At 44.7% G+C, this 23,065-nt stretch overlaps 1 protein-coding gene across 1 annotated transcript in view; it reads left to right on the plus strand.

The window, feature by feature from the left end:
• OPRK1 (opioid receptor kappa 1) overlaps positions 1-23,065 on the plus strand; it is a 108,199-nt gene that overhangs the window by 52,900 nt on the left and 32,234 nt on the right. The window contains exon 3 of the mRNA XM_075584385.1: positions 14,802-15,154. Within this exon, the coding sequence (XP_075440500.1) occupies positions 14,802-15,154 (353 nt within the window). The remainder of the gene's footprint in view (positions 1-14,801; positions 15,155-23,065) is intronic.

The following is a 23,065-nucleotide window of genomic DNA, read 5'->3' on the forward strand; positions in this document are numbered from 1 at the left end:
ATACTTTTATATTGTAATTTGTCTTATTTGCACTTTTACTATATATGCACTATGAATTATATTTAAAAAAAGGATCACACTATTGGAGCATGCACCTCTTTTTCTTGTTCGTAATATATTTAGTCAAAAATGTAACTGGTGCTACTTGATGGTTGTTACTGAAGAGCATAAGTACTTGCATGTAACACAAAATCATATTCACAAATATTAAAATGTACTTATGGAAAAATTCAAATGAAGGAATCGCATTTTTTTCTGACATTTCCTTCCATTTTTTCTAAGCAAATAGTAAACAGCAAATTATATAAAAAAAAAAATTATATGAGTGTGTTTCATTTATCCAATGTATCTCTTAGTAATCATCACTTTTATTTTTGTGCTGATTTGGTGTGGAATAGTGAGAAATAGTGTGGAATTTGGCTGGTGTTCCTATGTGGCAACATAATCATATAATCCTTGTTCAACTAGTATGACCTTCATTGCATGAACATTTTTTTCTCTTGAAGTTTAAATTAAATACTCCCAACCATAGGTAAACATTTTAGTGGTTTATCCTCTACAATTTCATGTTTTTTTTACTCTACGCAATACTTATTTTTACCTACAGTATGAACTGGAATTTGACATTAAAGTTCTGCACCCATGTGCATAACAGGCCGTACATTTTATGAGTCATTCTCTGTCCATGTTTTTCGTTAGTACTCTTCTCATGAATATGTACTTTTGTCACCTACGATAGCAAACAATAAAAACATCAAGACATAAGCTGACAAGGATTCTGAAGATCAACAAGATTCATTATTATATACATCATTTAACATATCAAATTGCAATTTTGAGAATTCATTAATGATGGTGAACACTTCCATATCATATAGGGAGTTGAACTCTTAGATTATTTTTGCATTTAGTAGGACACTATGGTGCTATCCTATGCTGCTATTTCTCAAAAAAAAAAACAAAGATCATAGATGGAAGGACCAATTAAAAATAAATAAAGAAAGCTTTTTTCTAGCTAAGCTTTAGAAGATGTTTGACAATACTCTGCATTGTTTTTACTTGCGACAATCTTTTTTGGGGAGAAGATGGGACGACTTCCACCTGGTTGTAAGCTATGGGTTTTTTTTCATAATAGTTTTGGGTTTCTTTTTATCCCTTTTTTTAACTGATCTTTTTAAAGATTTGAAAAGTAGCATTTCACTTCATACTTCATAGTATCCAAAAATGTATGTGTATGTAACATGGCTAGAACAGATTGCCTCTCTGCCTCCTGTCATGTAAGTGCTCATAGCTACAGGCTGTGGCATACAATCCTGTGGGCTTTTGACCCCCCTCATTCTGACTCCCTGTGTGACAGAAGTAGTGGTGCCCTCCCCTTCTGATGCCTCATGGAGGAAGTGCAAATTTGTAGTTAGTGCTGATTCAACCCTCCTAGGGAGTGGAGGTGTGTGGTCGGCCTCCTCCCGACTGGGAGAGGGACAGGCCAGTCAGTCCCTCATGGGCTGGCTGGTCAGGAAAGATTAAATCGCCTCCATTAACAGAGAGCCAGCACCATCCAGAGGCCTGGGATCCTCTGATCATCATGCATCCGCGGTGTATAACAACTGCAGTGACTGCAACAGCCAAATAAACCCCTTTGCTTTTAAATACCATTACCTAAATGTTCAGTCCATTTAGGCAATGGGGGAAATAACTGTGTTTTGGTGGAGGCTGACTCTGGATACCCTGGAGCCCACTGAAGCTGGAGGCGCTAACACCCTGAGGAACCATCATGAGCATCAAAGCCTGTCCTGGTCCCCACAACATCACGGAACACTCAGCTCTTCTGAACCCTCACAGGTATGAAAGCACCACTGATACCGGTATTAACAGCAACATCTTCCAGAGGGTGGGGGAATATGTGTTACAAGTGGAGGTGCTGCTGAGATCAGGACAAGCTTTCAGGGCTTTGCAGCAATGCAGTGCAGCAGCTTTTAAAAATGGGGTTTATAGCTGCAGATGCCAGAGAGTAGAAGACGCTGGGGCCGGGCTCCTAATGCTAGTCCAGGGACCCCGGTCACCCATTAATGTAAGGGAGGCGGTCTAAGCCTTACTAGGAAGAATTTGTTGGGGCGACCCCCTGAGGGTATGTTTCCAGGGAGTGTGCTACCCAGCATCATAGTCCTAGACAGGGCCAGTGACATCCCTTACCATGAGCTGTTAGAAACCCCATGGTACCTGAACACATAAACTGTGTTGATGGGGCGCACCCCGAGGGTATGGTACTGGCGACCTTGTACCCTTCTTTGGAAGAATTCACATAGACTGTGCAAGTAGGGGTGACCACGCCCCCCTCCCCAATGGGATGTTACCGGGGGACCACTGTTACCCTGCTTCAAGTGGGCCAGTGCTTCCACAGTGTACCGTGGGGACCCTGGGATACCTAACACAAAGACTGTGTTTAAAGGGAATTGATCTTTTAGGCTCTGGGGCAACCTGCAAACCTGTATAAAGAACTCTGCAAGGAACATAAAATAATCCCGCCACTATGCACTACATCATAATAAAGACCCTTCTAAACTAATGTTTAAGGGCATTAAAGTGGTTCCTAAAGAGAGGAGGGGAGGCGACAGAATTAAAAGCCTCTCCTACCAAGAAACCTTTTGGATTTACCAAATGAGTTCGTTGACCCCTAAGGGGTTAAATGAAGATATTGATATTTGGTCCCTGTATTAATCTTGAAGCACCCATATATATACATGTCTGTCTTTATTTACGCACTTGTATGGCTGTAATTGTGGCTTTTCTCTTTCAGAATTCTGTCGCCTAAATATTATGTATTTGTATTGTTTTTATTGTATTTTGTACTTTTTATATGTTCTGTTTCTTTTAATTGACACTGTATTTGCAGAACCTTAATGAGCAATTTGATGCACCTTCACGGATTGGTGCAGTAATATGACACCTTATTTTGGATTGGGGGTTGTTTGGTATATAAGTATGTACTGTATACTCCCCCAGCTGCCTGTATCCCTGAAGAAGTGACTGTTTGTTACAAAACGCATTGGAATGTGTTTCTGCTCATTTTTTATATCCATTTGTGGCCAAGATTACCCTTGGTTTATTCCTCCCTGTTCCCTGTGACAGCCTTTCCCGTTTTGTGTACTTTGTGCCGCCCTGTGTGCTGTGCGCTGCTGTGGACGCTCCTCTGGGTATTGCAATAGAGGAGAAGTCCGTGACGTCACCGGCAGGCGCCCCACGAGGCGAAGCAGCGTGCTGTCGGCATTTGGCAGTGGTGGTACTGACGGAGGCTGCTGTACCTTGTTACGGGACCTGTGTGCGGGACTTAACACTGTGGACATACCATCATACCACCTTGAGACGGAGTGAGTGTACTCCACGGACTCAGAGGGCCCTCCTGTCTGGATAGATGACCGCTGGTCTCCTGTTTCCTCCCCTGCATCGGGTGAAGAGTGACATTTCCAGCTGTCCCTCCGTGTTGTAACCCCACTAATCTATTGCTTTATTTTATTTATTCTGATGTACGCAGAACTTATTATCCTTTAGTAAAATTCACTTTTTTAATTGTGCTTCACTATGTGCGTTGTGCGCCTTGTTCTTTTGTCGTTTCTCTAGTTCTAGGGGTGTCGAGCCACCCCCCAAGAAAGGCTGCAGACGCATCATTAGTGTACTTACACTTATAAGGTCCACAATATTGTTTATTTCACATTGTATTCACTTTGTGTGTCTTACCATGTATTAGCTGCTCACTTTCACCTCTTTTTTGTATTTTTCACAAGAGTGTAACATGTCTGGACCAGATTGCCTTTCTGCCTCCTGTCATGTAAGTCCTCATAGCTACAGGCTGTGGCAGGCAATCCTGTGGGCTTTAACCCCCGTCATTCTGACTCCCTGAGTGACAGAAGTAGTGGTGACATAGGAACCTGTGTGCAGCCTATCATGGTGCAGATCCTGTGCGCTCCCCTTAAGATGCCTCATGGAGGAAGTGCAAATTTGTAGTTAGTGCTGATCCAACCTCCTAGGGAGTGGAGGTGTGTGGCCAGTCTCTTCCCGGCTGGGAGAGGGACAGGCCAGTCAGTCCCTCATGGGCTGGCTGGTCAGGAAAGATTAAAACGTCTCCATTAACAGAGAGCCAGCACCATCCAGAGACCTGGGATCCGCTGATCATCATGCATCCGCTGTGTATAACAACTACAGTGACTGCAACAGCCAAATAAACCCCTTTGCTATTATATACCCCTGCCTGAGTGTTCAGTCCATTTGGGCAAAGTGGGAAAAAACTGTGTTTTGGTGGGTGCTGACTCTGGATACCCTGGAGCCCACTGAAGCTGGAGGTGCTGACACCCTGAGGGACCATCATGATCATCAAAAGCCTCAAAATCATCAAATCATCATCAAAAAAAAAAAAAAAAAAAGCCTGTCCTGATCCCCAAAACATCGTGGACCACTGAGCTCTCCTGGACCCTCACAGGTATGAAAGCACCACTGATACCAGTAGTAACAGCAACCTCTTCCAGAGAGTGGGGGAACATGTGTTACATGTATTACACTACTCCTAAATAGTAAACACCAAAACAGAAAACAATATATAGCATTAACTCTTCACCACTAGCATTCCACTGATTTAAATGTAAATTTTAGATTTTCGCATTGTTTTGGATGGTAATAATGGATATCTGTAAAAGATTTGACTCTGATTTGTTTATTAACTCTACTCGTGTGTTATAAGTCAGCAAAAGTATATTATAAGCATGCAGACATTTTTTTCAGACCATTTAAACTTGTAGAGAAAATTTGCATAAGTTAACTGCCTTAATTTTAGTACAATGATTTGCTTTACTCATTTAAATTGAAAGAAGAGTAATTTATTCATAATAAATTAATAGTTTCACACAGCATGTACAGTATTCTCAATGGTAGTTTGTTTCATGAATGAATTGTAATTATCCCTGTAAAATACTTTTTTGATAGTGTAATATATACCGTGACTTTATATGTCCAACTCTTACAATGTGGTATCCCATACTAGAAGTTGGAATGTGCAAAACTATGATAAGGAATACAGGTATATTTAATGGAATGGGTTATAGGGGTAATACATTAGTCATTACAAAAGGTATATTTATTGATGTAATCACACATATATGTGCTTTAATGAAAATGTACACCCAGCGGCGAATTTACAAGTACCCTCAGGCACTTGCTTGTGTCAGTCGCCTGTGCCTGCCGCCCTGCTTCTCCTTCAGAATCCAGCGTCAAATGACGCCACGAACATTAACACTGTGATGTCGCATGGCAAGTTACCATGGTAACACGACATCATGACGGCATTTAACGTTGTCGTCACAATTACCATGGCAACGAGACGCCGTGTGCCATCGGTTATGACGTCTGCGGCGTCATTTGACGCTCGATTTTGATGGAGATGCAGGGTGACAGAACGGAGGCAGCCAGCACAAGTAAATAAGTCCCTTCCCACTAGGTCCGATAGGCCAGAGAGCACGGAAAATGTAAATTGGGGCAGACACTTTTGCCAACCCAAATGTTGCTACCTTAGGCCTGGGCCTAATGGGAAATCTGACACCCTATTTACATGTGTAATGGGGTTTGCCTGGTCCCCCCTTGTTACCTCTGCTGCGGGGGTGGTCGCGGGTGCCACCGGAGCCAAGCGCCAGACCCACCGGCACTTTGGGAAGGTGGGAGCCAAGCAGGGAGCACTCCAGTGGCTCCGCGGCGGCCCGCAAGCTCAGGGAGCCGCCATGTTGGTCCGTTACGCATGCGCAGTGGAGATGTGTGGCGGGAGGCCCTCAGTAGATTTCGCATGCGCAGTACAAGTGCACGAGAGGCTTGCCAATCAGAAAAGGCTTTGGGCAGGGACTACAAGTCCCATGAGCCTGAGGGACGCATCACCTGAAGCCAAGGAGCCAATAGGGTGTGAGGATTCCCCAGGAAAGTGAGAAAAAGTCTGACAGGGGAGCACGTTGAGGCAGTCGGCGACAGGAGGGGCTAGGGGTAGGTGGTGAGTGTGCAGGGGTCAGTGACCCTCTGCACTAGGCCAGAATCCCCCCGAGGCCCCAGTTAGGGCCCTGAGACACCCTTCAGTTTGTGGCTGCTGTAGGGACAGGCCCTAGGATAGGGAACCTGTCCCATTAGAGCTGCCTAGATAATTTAGGGACACAGTGGATGCTGCACTCCCTGAGGAGAGGTCTGGGACCAGGCCTCACCAGAAGAGGGAGACATTATCCACGTGGGATCACCCCTGAAGGACGTCGCAGAAGGGATCGTGGATCAGTGGATCCTTTTTTGAAGTTGTCTGCGGGCCCGGATGCAGGAGCGCCCGGCAGGTATCTTAATAAAGTGTACCAACACCTTATACTTTACGGCGCTGATCACGCCTAGGGTGGGAGAGTCATACTTGGGGACACAGTGGGTTGAGTGACTAAGGGACTCATATTGTATGCAGTATGGACACAGTATGGGGATACGGTGGAGGTTTCCGCCATGCATGGCGTTTTGGATAGTTGTACTCGTAATGAGAAAGTGTATGTTATGTCATTATACATATTACAGTGATAAGATCCTATGCTTAAGTAAAGAGTATTATTGTTTTATTATACCAAGTGCGTATTATTGGGTCGTGTTCTGTGAGGGGCTCCTCCTGCTCTTCTCGGGTGGAGGCGTTGCACTAGGAGTATTGTAAGTAAGACCCCAGACTCCCAATGCGGATTCTTAGGCCTCGGTCCCGCTGCGCTCGGTGGCGCGGGCGGCCACACGCGAGTTCCCCACCAGCAGGGGAATCCTCCCGAGCTGGTCCCGGTCCCCCCTGGCGGCACAGTGCACTACACGCTGTGGCGCGTCCGCCGCTATGGGATACAAGAGAATGGTGTTCCCTAGCGTTGACGCGTCACGTGGTGTGGCTGTAAGCCAACGGGGAGGGGAGGCTTCGGGAGGAGGAGAGGCTTCGGGGAGCGGGGAGGAGTGTGGAGTGAAAGCAGCGTGAGTGCCTGTCTGTGTGTGTCTGAGTGCGTGCGTGCCTGTCTGTGTGTGTGTGTGTGCCTGAGTGCGTGAGTGCCTGCCTCTGTCTATCTGTGTGTGTGTGTATGAGTGCCTGCGTGTGTGTGTGTGCCTGTGTGTGTGTGTGTATGAGTGTGTGTGTGTGCCTGCGTGTGTGTGTATGTGCCTGTGTGTGTGTGTATGTGTGTGTGTGTGTGTGTGCCTGCGTGTGTGTGTATGAGTGTGTGTGTGTGTTGCTTACCTTCAATCAGCAGCTCCAGCCCGAGCCGTGGAGGGAGGGGGGGGGGAGAGTAGCGGGTCCCTCCGCTCAAGCCACGCCCCCCCCCTGTCAATCCTCCCACTCCCGCCCACCTCCCGCTCCGGCTCCCGCTCCCTACAGACCGCATATCGCGGTCTGTGTATGTCAGCGCCCCGCCTGTCTGCAGTGCGGGAGCGCTGACTCTGGGAGCGGGGCCTTAGCCTTAGGCTCTTGTCAACCACACAGGTGTAAGACAGCATTAGTAGCTTCTGTGTTCAGGGGGAAACAGTGCTACACATGCATATACTTACATGACCAACATGTGCATGTCAATTAATTTTAGTAGCAACATTAGTGCTACAACATTAGTAGCACTTAAAAAACCCCGGATTGTGTGTTAAACTGAGAGACACCTTATTTAATCTCTCCCTATTGCCTGAATCAAGCATTAGTAGGCCAAAAGTTCTGTATTATTGCCCAAAATCATTAATTTTATGGTGAAGTACGTAAACGTTGCACCACTACAAATAACAATGTATTTACTGTACTAAGAACATTAAAAATATCGGGACCGGTATCACCATGACTAAATACTGCAGTTTTAGTCATGTTGATGCCATACATCAAGTTGCGATATTAACCGAAACCATGGTAGCGCCAATAAATACAACATTCTTTTATCACCTACTCCAGGCTGGCGTTAGGCCTATCTTGCTTTGTATGTATATAAATTACAATGTATTGTACAGTACTGCTGCGGCCGAGTTTATTCGAGCATTTGCCCGTTCTCGGCCGCAGCAGTAACCTGGCGCGCGCCGGAGGGTGCCGGGCGCGCGCCAAAGCAGCGGAAGAGCGCCCTCCGATCGGGGCGCTCTCCCTACCGCTGCCGGGTCCGCCGGGTCCCCCGGAACCCCCTGCCGCCGTCCCGCGATCGCGGGACACCAGGGCTCCCTCGGGGAGCCCTGGACGTGCGTGCAGGGGGCGCTGACACCCGATGACGCGTGACCGCGCATCGGTGACACGCGGCACGCCGAGGGAGTGGGGCTAGCAAGCCGGGGCATCCCCCGGCTTGCGGAACTAGCCCTGCTAGGATAAAGTGTGTCGGTAGTGTATATACAGAGTCATTCTGATGTGATGCCTGTCCCTTTTGACTTTCAGAATCTGAATACCTGCCTCTTACTTTCCGTTTCTTCCTTTCCCTTTGTAGACTTATTTCTTTTATATTTTATTACCCAATAATATTTCCTATGATTTATTTAGGCTCTCCTCATAGGATAAATAGATATGGGTCTATCATAGATATTTAGAGTTTCTCTTTAATTTCTAAGTTTTAGTTAATCATCCCTGACGTTCTATTTCCCTCTTGATTTTTTCTTAACATTCATCTGATGTTTTTAGTGAACTGTCCACAATGTCTCCAAATAATTAATAATATACGCTTAATATTTCTGCTTTGAATATTTTTTTTCTCTATGTGCGTTCCTTTATATTTAAAAATAATTCCATGCGCTATTTTGCTTCACAACCTTTAAGGTTGGAAAGGTCCTTAATATTCAGTCTGCTATTAAGTCAATGGGGTTTATTCATTAAACTGCAATAGTGCTGATCAGGGCACTACTGCAGAGAAACTCCCATTGACTGCATATCATCCAGAAAATAACAAAAGACAGAAGTCTTGCCTGTTTGAGTAATACACTTCTAGGGGTCTATTCTAGTAACTGCAAGAAGTATATATCCATGCGGAACAAGCCCTTTTTGCTTAGATATGCAGATTGACGCATTTTATAAGCCCTTCTCATATTTCCAAGTTGTGTGAGAAAGGCTTTTTTAATTGCGATTTCATTCCGCGTCTGCAAATCTGTGTAATATAGCACAACTGTCTCAATCTTACAAATGTTGTAAATTCGATGGTATCCTAGTATCACTGTTACTGTAAGTCCGAAATGCAACAATAGATGCAAGATTAGGTGTTTTAGCTCTGTTGGGCAGAGACTCCCTAATCTAATTACTTGAATTACCCTTTGCATGCTCTTTTCTAACTTTTGCCTGTTGTGTCCACCTTATGTACATTAATGAAACATTACTAGTCAATAGTGCACTGGCTGGAGGCATTTCAGGGCTAATGTGAACCTGAGGGCCTTTAACCCAGACAGGGCATTGGTGACCAGTAACTCCAGTTTCTACAGTATGTGGATTACTAATATACTGTAATAGTTTAAATGTGTGTTGTCTGATTATTTTCTAATTAAAAAAAAAATCCCTACCATGTACTGTAGAACTTACAGTCTTATTCTGGTGACACAGGAAGGTTACTGGAGATAGAATAAATTGCCCAAGTCACAAGGAGTGTGCACTTGAATTTTATTTATTTATAAAATGTTTTACCAGGAAGTAATACATTGAGAGTTACCTCTCGTTTTCAAGTATGTCCTGGGCATAGAGTTAAGACAAATAATACATAGTTACAAATACTGTTACATAAATGAACAGGGTATACATTATATACAAGACATTGCATGCACAGTTAAAGAAAATATATATTATAGGCTTATGAAACAGTTACAGACTAAATTAAAATGTGAGACAGCCTTAGTTTTGAAAGAACTTAAACTGGTGGTGGATGTTAGAGTCTCCGGTAGGTTGTTCCAGTTTTGGGGTGCACGGTAAGAGAAGGAGCGGCCGGATACTTTGTTGAGCCTTGGACCATGTCTTTTGGAGTCTGATCTCAGATGATAAGTGCTGCATGTGGAAGGGGTGAGGAGCTTGTTCAGAAAGATGGGTAGCTTGCCCAGAAAGTATTTGAAGGCAAGACAGGAAATGAGAAATTTGTGCCTAGACTCGAGTGATGACCAATCTAGTTCTTTGATCATCTCGCAGTGATGTGTGTTGTAGTTGCATTGGAGAACAAAACGGCATATTGAATTGTAGAGGGTGTCAAGTTTGCTACGGTTGGTTTGGGGTGCTGAGCCATATACTATGTCTCCATAGTCGATAATTGGCATTAGCATTTGCTGTGCGATATGCTTTCTGACCAGCAGACTTAGGGAGGATTTTTTCCTGTAAAGTACACCTAGTTTGGCATAGGTTTTTTTATGTTAGGGTATCAATGTGCATTCCGAATGTTAAGTGGGAGTCAAACCATATGCTCAGGTATTTAAAACTAGTAACAGGAGTTAGGGTGGTGTTAGCGCTGGTTCTGATGTGGAGCTCAGTCACTGGAAGCTTTAAAAATGTACTCTTTGTCCCAAATACCATTGTTACAGTCTTGTCAGTGTTTAAAAACAGTTTGTTTTGGGAAATCCAGTTTTCGAGTCTCAAAAAGTCAGACTGAAGTATGTGTTGAAGGTCAGAGAGGCTATGGCTGTGTGCATATAGGATTGTGTCATCTGCATACATGTGTATTGAAGCTTCCTTACAAGCTGTGGGAAGATCATTGATGAATTTGAACCAGCCTCTCCTGCTTCAAAAGCAATGTCATTGGTTTCAAACTCCTTTACACAGTGACACAGTGAGACTCTTCTTCAGCACATATACTGTACATACAGTGTGTATATGTAGCCCTTTTTCTGAACCCTCCCAAAGGAACTACTGGTCACTGTACAAAACCTGCGGCTCCAGGAGATCTGAGCCTCCGCTAGCTGGGAGCCTGGGGTAACACTTATACACTTACTTAGCGCAGCGCCTCCACTTACCCAGGATCCCCGTGATGTGAGATTCCCCTGGGCAAGAAATACATACACACACATGTAATGCAACCAACTTTACTGTAATAACGATAATGCACGGTAACCTTATCACTCTATAATGCAACGTACACACTTATACTCTAACGGTATGACCTTAGTGGCTCGCCCACTCCTCAGGAGCAACGTCTCCGTCCCCTCACCGTGTGCCCCACACCATGTCCATGTATAGTACTATTGGTATACTGCTGCGGCACAGTTTATTCGAGCATTTGCCCGTTCTGTGCCGCAGCAGTAGCCTGGCGCGCGCCCGAGTGTGACGGGCGCGCGCCGAAGCAGCGGAAGAGCGCCCTCCGATCGGGGCGCTCTCCCTACCGCTGCCGGGTCCGCCGGGTCCCCCGGAACCCCCTGCCGCTGTCCCGCGATCGCGGGACACCAGGGCTCCCTCGGGGAGCCCCTGGACACGCGTGCAGGGGGCGCACGCTCCCGATGACGCGTGACCGCGCGTCTATGACGCGCGGCACGCCGAGGGGCGGCCACTAGCAAGCCGGGAGATTTCCCGGCTTGCGGTACCGACCACACTTCAATAAAGTGTGTCGGTAGTGTAGGCTCAGTTCTTTAACCACTCGATCAGTGTTCCTAAAGAGTTACGCCTAAGGCGGGATCAGCGCCTGTTGACCGGTGTTGGTGCACTTGATGTTATAGTACCTTTCGGTCACGGCGGTGACCGGTACCTCTTCGCAAAGGGTCAGATGAATCAGCGGTCTGCCTCCTGGGTCTCAATGTCCAGCCGTCTGGTCCCAGACGACTCGCCAGCAAACCTGCTCCGCACGCTTGTCTCTTTGTCCCTAGCTGTCCACACAGTAAGGGGTGATGCTCGCTCTCACTATGGGCGTCCCTGCAGCACAGCAACCTTCGGTGACTTCAGGGAACACTCCTAGGGGCCTATGGGGTAGCCTGTCCTATGCAGGTGGGTTACTGACCTCCTGCACCCACACTACCTCTCCCTTCACCTCCCAGATCCCCTCTGACTACTCAACCTAAACCTGCAGCAAACACACTGCACTCACACAGTACCTGCAGCAACCGCACTGCACTCAACCGGTACCTGCAGCAACCGCACTGCACTCAACCGGTACCTGCAGCAACCCACTGCACTCACACCGTACCTGCAGCAACCCACTGCAACCAACCTGGTACCTGCAACAATCACACTGCACACACACACTGTGTCTACTTGTCAGCGCTCACAGCCCTGCCAGCCATAACACGGACAAGACTGCATACTCACACCTAAGGGCAGGGTCCCTAACCTAGGGGCCATCCCTCAGTACCTACCCACTACCCTGGTGGGGATTGGGGCCTACCTGTGATCTGGGGAACTACCTTACCTGGTGTAGGAGCCACTTGCTCCCTACACCCTTCCTTCCCCTTCCTGCTCCCAGCTCCAACTCCCGTTGCTCTAGGCCCGCAAAATGTATCAATATCCTTGGCTGAGAATCCTTGGCCCTCATTGGCCGCTATGAGGCACCTGGTGCCTGCCTCCCTATGCTTCATGGGACTTGTAGTCCCGTGGAGGCCTCTGTACCATTGGGGCCGCGTGCGCGCTTGCCCTGTGCATGCGCGAGTCCCTACTGGCTCCTGTGAGCCTTCTGCGCATGCGCGATCACTGCGCATGCGCGAGCACTTGTAATGGCGGCCCCTGCTAGTCGGGTGCGCCGCCGCGACTCCGGGGACTCGGAGCGCTCCCTGCTCCAGCCCCCACCTTTGCGTTGTGCCGGCGGGTCCGTCGCTGCCTCCGGCGGCACCCGCTATCGCTCGGCACGCTACAGAGGGGGTCTCTTGGGGCAAAATAAGACCAGGGCTACATATATATGTATATGTAGCCAGGTACCCCCCATCGGGCTCCCCGTGTTCCGGTCCCCCCCCCTACCTTCAGAATGCAGGCAGGGCGATAGAGTTGCCGGTGTCTTCCGCAGCAGAGCGCCGCCATGTTGGGCGGGCGCACGCACAAATGCTGAGTCGCGCATGCGCGGAAGCAGCGAGGAGTGGCAGAGTGCCTGGGAGGTTGCGCCTGCCCAGGGCAGGCCCACAGCGGCCATTACATTAGTTGCAATAGCGCGAGGTGCGGAGCGGCGGCCATTAGAGGGAGAGCACGAGGCTCCCTATGTTAAAGGTTGCAGGCGGGACTACAATCCCCATGATGGTCAGCGGCAGTGACACCACCTGATACCAGGGAGCCAGTAAGGCTGCAGGATTCTGCCGAAGGAGCAGGAAGGACTATTGCCTGCTGGGAGAGGAAGCAGTCAGTGCGGATCAGGAGCCTGAAGCCTGAAGGATCAGGTTAGATCCACAGAGCAGTGCTCCAGGGAATAGGGTAGATGTTCAATTCCCAGGGCCCAGTTAGTTCCCTGAGTCACTGCAGAGGTGCTGAGAGTGCTGTATAGGGAAGGCCTTAATGCAGGGACCTTTTCATATAGCTTGAGAGAGGAAATGCTGCAGGACATTGACTGATTACCAGCGCAGCCTGAGTGCTGGTGTGGCATCTGATCCATAGCAGAGACAGTGTGCAGAGGATCATCCGGCTGGGGATCCCTCCCCTGTGGAGTCAGAGTGTTCACCCCTTCTGCAGAGAGCAGCGCAGCACGGCGTGGGATCACGTTGCGGTGTTGCAGAGTTACCAAGGATTCTCCTGGTTAGGACCATAACCAGGAAGGTAGTATCTTAAAGTGCACCAACGGGCCCCAACTCAGGGAAGCGCTGTCCCTTACACACACACCCTGACTTCATAGCTGGTGGACACTCAGAGATTAAGTGCCCTGGCACAGTGGTACATCAGGGACTAAAGTGATACAGGACTGATTCCATGCACACACTCAGTTCTATATGGTGTTGATATAAATGCTGTGTTTGCAGAGTAATGCTATGTTGGTTATGTGCTAAGGATTACTATGCTGATCAGTAAATACTGTTTATCCAATCACGTGTGGAATTGTATATGTGGGTTCTGATAAGGGAGCACTCCCACTACGTTGGGATCCCTCATCAGTGTGTTTTTTTTTTAAATAAATCTAGTGAATTTTTTTATAACAAAGAAGCAATGATTAACAGAGACATATAATATGGTATATCTCGTAATACAGGCATCAAGTTATTCCTCCAAAAATCTTACTATCTGCACTTTTCTAATTAATAAACTGATGCACATGCAATACAATTGGAACAGGGTATCTTGTTCCATTGCCCAAACAAATGCAATATATAAATGCCAGTTTTCTACAGAAATTGTCATAATATGTACAATGGTATAGTAAAAAAGAAAAAAAAAAATTCTGTACACAAAAATGTCTTCTTTTTATCAATTGCATGATACAACATGTATGTGTGTATATATATATATATATATATATATATATATATATATATATATATATATATATATGTAAATATATGTAAATATAACTGTATGCTCATCTGCATGTCTAAGGCAGGTCTGCAACTGCACCCTTCACCATTATCACCCAGCACCCAGCACTTCCACTGCAGCAAGGGATTCTGGGAAATGACATGCAAATGAGCACGCAGTGCCACTTTTTGCTTCAAAAACCATTTTTAACATGGTTCCCTATAGGCTTAAGCTTATATATCTGTACATACATACTGTATATACAGTATATATCCTTCTAGTTCCCAAGTTTGGTAGTGTTAATATATATATATATTGTACAATTTTAATGTGTAATTACAGTATATTTTAACATTAAATAAGTAAATACGTTGGTAATTCAGAACTAGCAATCACACAGGATGTTATAAAGAATTTGTTTAATCAATTTTCTTTTTACACATTTTTTTTCTTCCCATAGGTATACAAAAATGAAGACTGCAACAAACATTTATATTTTTAATCTGGCATTGGCAGATGCTTTAGTCACCACTACAATGCCTTTCCAAAGCACTGAATTCCTAATGAACTCTTGGCCTTTTGGAGATGTGCTCTGTAAAATTGTTGTTTCCATTGACTATTATAACATGTTTACCAGCATATTCACTTTAACCATGATGAGCGTTGATCGATATATTGCTGTTTGCCATCCTGTAAAGGCTTTGGATTTTCGTACTCCTCAGAAAGCAAAAATGATCAATGTATGTATCTGGCTGTTATCATCCTCTGTTGGTATATCTGCCATCGTACTTGGAGGCACCAAAACGAGAGAAGGTGAGTATACAAACTACCAAATACATTATCTGCCACGATAAGTTCAAGTAAATAACATTTGTAAAATTGTGTTTGAATTAAACTAAGCAGGGAATAAGGATTGTATAGATTTATTCAATACATAAGGCAAACCATGTCATGTCACTGATCACTGCAACATCATATTTATTACTAGCTGCCAATCTATGAGATCTGAAAGGTTATTAAACATTACTTTTTGTTTTCACCCCTCGCTGTAATGCTTATCTCCACTCCATGCTGTCTCTCGGTTTCCTCCTATTCACCTTTCTGTCTCTCATCCTCTCTTTTTGCACTCCCTCCTTCCCCATGTATACATTGTTCTCCATTTCCTCCTTCTTGTCATCTCTCTGTCTCCTCTTCTCCTTGCTGTCTCTCTCTGGCTTCTCTCCCCTCATTGCTGTCTCTCCGCCCTCCCTCCTCCAGCATGCCCTGCTCCTCTTTTCACTCTCTCCTCCCCTCTCTTTGCACTCCCTACTTTACTGAGTCTGCTCCTCTCTGTGCACCCTACACTCTCCTCTGTCTCCTCCTCTCTTTGCTATCTCCACTGCCATTAAAAGCCCCTTCTCCAGTGTTTCCTGGGTGAATGAGAGGCCGCTCAGTCTATCACAGAGGGGGACATATGTATTTCTTTATATAGCGCCAACAATGTACTAAGCGCTTTACAAAAGACAATACAGCACAGAGATTTATAATAATACAATAAGCGCAGCAAAGTCAGACAATAGGAAAGGAAATCCCTGCCCTGGATAGAGTTTACAATCTAAGTGGTATGTTGGGTGTAGGACAGTAGCTTAGAGTGCAGGCTATAGGGATCCTTCTTTTGAAAGGTGAGTTTTAAGGTTGGTCAGTGTAAGAGAAGTGTGCAGAGGTACGCAATGGAGACCGTTTAAAGTGAAACTTAAATTAGGCTTTATTGCGGCTGTCCCTTTAACAAAGCAAAACATGTAATTTAAGCAAAAGAAAAACCTGCTCCGTTTTGGAGAATATCTACACATGTATGTAGTCCCTCTCTAATGGGGTGGTTACCTAAGCTAATTACCAGCCCCAAATATAGAGGCATATATATAGATATATAAACAGTCCCATAAGAAAGTATTATCTGTTTCTGTAGCTGTAGGGGCAGTCCTCTCTGCTTTCCTTGCGTGCTATAGCAATATCAGGATCCAGGTTTACAAATCTTGTACCCTCTGTCTTGCTGTCAGCCTGCAGTCTCTTTGCAGCTCAAGACATCTGTCCTTCCTGGGTCAGCCCCAATTGTGAAACTAAGAAAATCTGTCTATCCTTCCTTGGTTCAGCCCCCAATGGTGAGACTAAGGAATCCTCCTTCCTGTCTCAGAACAGGTTATTTCACAGAGCTCTAATCAGCCAGGTGGAGTTGGCTAATTGCTGGTGCGCAATTAACCAGCACACTGCTGGATTAGAGGCAGGTTTTTTTAACAGGAATAAGTCCCTGTTACAGTCAGTATTACATTTGATGGGTTAATAACACAGTTAGCAGGGAAAGAGGTTACAGGGAGGCATAAAAGACAGAGCAGGCATGTCCAGAATTAGGAGAGATATCCCAGGAGCGAGAAGGAGAGAGAGACAAAGAGAGAAAGAGAAGAGGATTTGTGGGGGTGCTTTTTATTGAGGGGTGTAAAAATTGTTGGGAAAGACGTCTGTAAATAATGGTGCAGTGTCTGGGCACAGGCATAAGTGAAGGGAAGGAGAGAGGAAGAGATGTTGATAGAAGGAGCGTGTGGAAGTAGAAAAGAACAGAAAAGTTTACAAAGGAGTGAGGAATTGGCAAACAGAAAAAGCAATAGGGAGTGCATGATGAAATGCAGGGAGAGAGGTAGGATGAGAGACTTCCCAGATATTGGAGAAGAAGATTAGTAGGATGTGAAAGACCAGATTTATAGATCTGGCCTGGGAAGGCAGTGCATAAAGTTAGTCTTTAGATGTGAAAAAAATGTCTCACAGTTGCAGGGTTGATGATGAGTTCAATTCTTGTATTCTTCACCTACAATATATCTCCAATATGAACTCCACAGAGACTTCCTATGTGACACTTAAGATGTTGCACAGCCAATGTGCAATCTCATTACACAGGATGTGCATTCTCACTGGCCATCTCAGGATGAGTAACATTCCATTCAGCCCCACAGAGGGATGTGCACACATCCTTTGAGAACACACACTTATTAATATTATTATTATTATTATTTACCAATTCTAAATACCCCGACATGTATTTCTAAGAATGCATAGCCAGTTAATTTTATAAAAATAGAATTGACAATGAAAATACAAAATTTCACTTTAGTAATTTTCAGTTTCAAAGCGCTCTACCATACCAGCTAAAACGTTCTCTTGGTGGAGTTGCAATCAGTATATTTCTAGCACTCTGCTTGGTTTGACAAGGGGAAATAAAAAGTTACAGTACTATACCAGCTAAAGAATCATAAACATAAAGGGGTCTATGAAATGGATGCAAAAATGTCTAAACATACAGAGCACAATAGGATGAAAGAAATCCAATAATTGGATACTCATACAGTGTTTTATTGTTGCATATTGTACAATAAACCAGGGGTGCGCAAAGTTTTTGGAGTGCGCTCCCCTGCCTGGGAGCGCCAGCATTTGAGCCCCACGCCCCTAGCTTAGAACCCAACGTTAATTGACGTCGTGGGTCATGTCACGTGACTCCGCAGCGTGATTTGATGTGCGCTGTCATGGTGATGCATTGGCGAAGACCCGTCTGGCAGCAGGTAAGGGACACATCCCGCAGCATTTAATTTAAATGCCTTGGTGAAGGGCGTGGGGCCTCTGTAACCGCCGCACACCCTTTAGAAAATCTTGTGCCCGCCCTGGGGGGCGCGCCACATAGTTTGCGCACCGCTGCAATAAACCTTAGTATACAGTACCAACCGGACCTTGAACGCTCTTAACCTACACAACTGAGGCTGAGATTCTAAATGTATTAATTGAAATGTAATGTTGTTTTGTGCAGTATACACACTGTGTATAATTCCTCTTCTGTCCATATGCAAAATAGTGTAAATATAATATAGTATAAACAGCGCTCAAAATTACATGGAACTTAGTCAATGGCTGCATAACACCCCCCATCTCTTGTATCCCCCTGGCATACTAACTTCCCTCCCTGGGACACCTACCCTACCCCCCCTCACTAGACTAATCCCCATGAAATACATTATAACATACAAAAAACAAAAAATCACATTTTATAAAAAAAAAAAATTTAATCCAATGATTGTCACTGAGGCTAATTAAGGGGTGACAAAATTAGGTGTGTGAAAAGTTTGTAGCCATTACATCAGTGCTTCTAGACCATGTTTAACCCATGCCCCTTTTGATAAACATAAATATCTAACTCCCTGTAGATGGACGTTCACAGAGGTACACAATTGGAGACTTTATAAGGTGAAATTATAATAAGGCTTTATTGTGCCTTTTCCTTTTCATCAGGAAATCATCCAAACACGGGGGGGGGGACAAAGCTTCTATTCACTTGGGAGTATCTCTAGTGAAAATACCATTCAATTAATTCACAACTCCCTAAGTCAAGCATGTCTCGCAGCCCCAAAACATATAGCATGAAATAAGCAGATATAAGCAGTCTCTTAATAATGAAAGTCTTATCTGTTAGCTGATGTAGAGTAAGCTTCTCTGCTCTCCTGGAACTGCACCCGTGCGTGCACAGAAAATCAGCATCCAGGTTTAGAAGTCTTATTTGGTGTCTTGCAATCAGCTATGCTGTGCAGAGCTCAAGATCGGTCAGATCCAGAGATCTGTGTTCTCTTGGTCAGTCTCTCCTGGGAGACTCAAGTACACTGCTCTGTCTCCCAAAGTTCAGCTCTCAGTCAGAGCTAAGGAAGTCACTTCCTGTCTCAACAGACAGGCTTTTGTAAGCAATCTAGATCAGGCAGGTGGTGTTTATTAATTGACTACAGCAGTTAACCACCACACTGCTAGATTAAAGGCACATTACTTGAACAGGGATTACTCCCCTGTTTCAGTCCCCCTTCAAATCTGCACCCGCCAATAATTTTATTTAAAATGTGAAATATCATGACTAAAAACAAATCAAGTAAAAGGTAGTCAAGCACGCTAAAATTATAGATCAAAAAAGTATTATTTATATTTAATTACTAAAAAGAGTCATAACAGTATCCAACGTTTTGGTGCAACAGACACCTTCATCAGGTTTTTTTGTACCAAAACATTATATGCTGTTATTACTCTTTTTAATCATTAAATAACACTGTTCTGATTGATCTATTATTTTGGTTTGCTTGACTACCTATTTCATGTTATCCTATCTCCTGACTTGAGTTTTTTCTTATCACAAGTCACGGGAGACAAGGACTTTTTACAAATTTATACCGAGATCATTCACTAGGCAAAACAAGGTAGTAGAACAAATTTAAGTTTATTTGGGTAAACACGCTTATACACAATGATGACACAAAATACAGACAAAATATACACTTACTGGGGGGTGAAATCTAGGCTCAAATAATTGGAAGGTGCCTGCTTCCGAATGCTTACCCTGACCGGATTATACACCTGGGCTTCCTGGTCCTCCTTTTTTGGCTAATGATCCTAGCCATGACCACTATGTTCAATGGTCCTGACGCCTGACTTTCCTACTGTATCATTCAAAATGAAGCTGGCTGCTCTGCTATTCATGACAGAGCTACTTTAAAAAGCCCGCCCTAGCTTCATCGACCCAAGTCACTAGATGGTCTGGTTCTGACTGGGGCATGTCCTTACATACACTCCGCTGAGATATCCTCAGCATGGAGGTAGAAGGAGCGACCAATCAGAGCATGGGAATTCCTTTCCACCAACCAATAGGAATAACCAGGGACAACCAGTAACTTTGACCCCCGAACTCCTGCAAACAAAATAATTTCATTTCTACCCAAATATCTCACCTAAAATGTACACTCAAGAGATTTCATGTTTCTTGAGCAAGGGGAACATGAAAAGTGGAAAAGCAGGGGACACTTTAACTTTTACATGTTATAGTACATGGCCCCTGGCTTATGGTGCTATGTAGCTCTCAGGGACCCACGGGTTTCAGGGGTAACGTAGGTATACATTTTTTTTTCATTCTATACCGCCTCCCCTAAAATCCTGATAAGCTCCCCTGGGTAGGCACACCGCACCGGTTGAAAATCACCACATTAGGTTAACATGGGAAGATTTGGGCCCTCATAACTCAAATACGATAGACTGGATTTGCGACAAATTTGGTGTGGATTTAGTTGCTTAGTGGTATTAGTGCCTTTGAGTGGTTGGATTTTAAATGTATAGAGCGTTTTAAAGTTATTATAGTTACAAAGACAACAGACAGACCTGCTTTAACTCTCCTGTAGTCATAGCAATGGAATGTATCATCCAGGTGTTCTCGCAATAAGAAAATGGGGGTGTAAAAACACTTCATATTCTTCTGGTACTTTTATGAGTAACACAGGGTCTCCTCGGTATCAGCAGCCAATTGTCCGATGTTTATATATATGTTTACCTTCTAGCAGCGTCTTCACAAACCCCAGAATATGAAGATGAGGCCGTTTATGGAGAAACCCCCTCACGCCTCCTCTCCTATGAGTAATATAAATAAGAGGGTTGAGTCTTCTCAATGTTGAGCAGGGACATATAGAGTGAATGAGGAGATAGAGATTTAGATATAGACATATATAGGCATATCCATATATACAAAAAGAGAAGGGGATGGGGGAGCACTGGTGGAATAATAAAGTAGAATGCAATCTGATTCAGGTGTGTAAGACTCTGAAAAGTGGATGGTGTGGATCTAAAATAATTTAAACACTCACACGGCCTTGTGCAAATGCTTGCGCATCAAGGTATCTTTCACGTCCTCGCTTCTTTTCCTTGTAGATTCAGTCTCCGCTTCTCGTCAGGGCTCTTTTTATCTTGATGTGATGTCTCTCGTCTGTTTTGTTCCTCTCCTTTTTCTTGCGTGTGGTGTCACCCTCAGAAGAAATACATATGGATGTGAACAGTAGTACGTATAAAACAACAATATAATACAACCAGGGGTTAGCACATGTGAGTTGAAATCAAAATTCAAAATTTAAAAAACACTCACACGGGCATGTGTGGGTGCACTCTGGGGGGAAAGGTATCTTGACCTCCTAGGGGATCCCACTATTCCAAAATGCCAGCTTTCGCTCTGTGGCAAGTGGTGGGGGGGAGGGAAAAGGAAAAAAAAAATATATATATATAGGAAAATTATTACTCACACGGCCAAGTGTGAGTGCACCCTTGGAAAGGTATCTTGTTTGTTCCGTCTGGCGTCCCTGGATAGAGCCTTGTGCCAGCCTCTGATGGTGATTTCTCTCTCCCAGTGAGATGTATAAATTTATCAGCCCAGAGTGTTAAGGCCAAACTCTTTATTCAGAAAAACAAATAAACAACAAGCTCACCGCTCACTCAACTCGTGAGCTGCGGTGTCAGAATGGGATAAAAAAGCCAGTCTTTGGGGGATGTTTAGCAGGGCTCGTGGGGCTGCAGTGAAACTCTCTCCGCGTCCGGATGGAGCTCTGCACTTCCCGTGTCCTGCTCCCTATGGTGGCCGCAACAAGTCAAAAAGGTTGGGGGATTTTGAGCAACGCGTTTCGCCCTAAAAAAGGAGACCAGAAAAATTATTGATATGGCCTACAAGTATCTAGAGGAATACCTAAAAGTCAACAGAATTCCAAGGGGTCTAAGAACCAATAAAAAACCTTCTTTTGACCTAGAGGAGATTGAATTTACCGTCATGTGGGAAACTATTCTTGACACATGCGGTAAAGATTTAATGGAACTACTGATAAAACATCATAAACACTCCCTAGTCAAAATAGACGAAGAGGTCAACAATATTAAACAAAAGCTTGAGTCCTTAATGGAACATCCAACATTTCTCGATAGAAACAAAAAACTTTCAGATGAGTTAGACTCGCTTGAGAAAAGTTTAGAGATTAGTAAGAATATCAAATTCCAGAGAGATAGAGAGGACTATGAGGAAGGCCTTAGCAAGAGGTGGGACAAAAGTGGGTACAACAAACCTCAGGATCGAGGCAGAGACGACAGTGCGCACACACCTAAGAGATTTAAGACCACTTCCAACGATAGAAAGGCCAAACAAGAAACATCTAAGAGAGAGCCCCCACCATCCGCCCCATCCCTTCCCCCACCAGTCAGAAAGGAAACAGAAAACATAACAGAGAACACTAAAGGGTCTAGAGAGAATAGACACTACGAAAGAGATTATACCAATCATTATAAACCGTACCAACCTTACATACCTTATTATCAGAGAGGGGATAGGGGCCATGAGCACCACCGATTTTAGTACTGATTCTGGCAATATAACAGCAGCGATAAAAAAACACTGGCACATTTTGCAGACGGACCCTATTTTAAAGGATCACATTCCATCAACACCTAGGGTCTTTTTTAGAAGGGCTCCAACAATAAAGGCGAAGCTGGCACCAAGCGTATTTAGGAGGGAAACTAAGAATAACACCCAACATTGGTTACCCCCATCAGTTGCTTCAGTTGCAAGGCCTGTAAACAGGCAATGAAAGATGATAGAACCAGTTTCATTTCCAATAACACGAAAGAAAAATGTAATATTAAAAATCTTATCAACTGTCGGACGGAATATGTGGTATACCTGCTTACGTGCCCATGTGGTCTCCAATACGTGGGCCGGACTTCTAGGGCTTTTAGAGTCCGCGTTTTGGAGCATATGGGCAATATACGCAGGCAGGTTATGACCCATAGTGTTTCCAGACATTTCAGCCTGGCACATGGAGGAAACCCTGAGGGGCTCTCATATAAAGGAATAGAAAAAGTGGAGGCACATTGGAG

This window comes from Ascaphus truei, chromosome 2 (assembly GCF_040206685.1).
Source record: "Ascaphus truei isolate aAscTru1 chromosome 2, aAscTru1.hap1, whole genome shotgun sequence".
NCBI classification, from domain to species: Eukaryota; Metazoa; Chordata; class Amphibia; order Anura; family Ascaphidae; genus Ascaphus; species Ascaphus truei.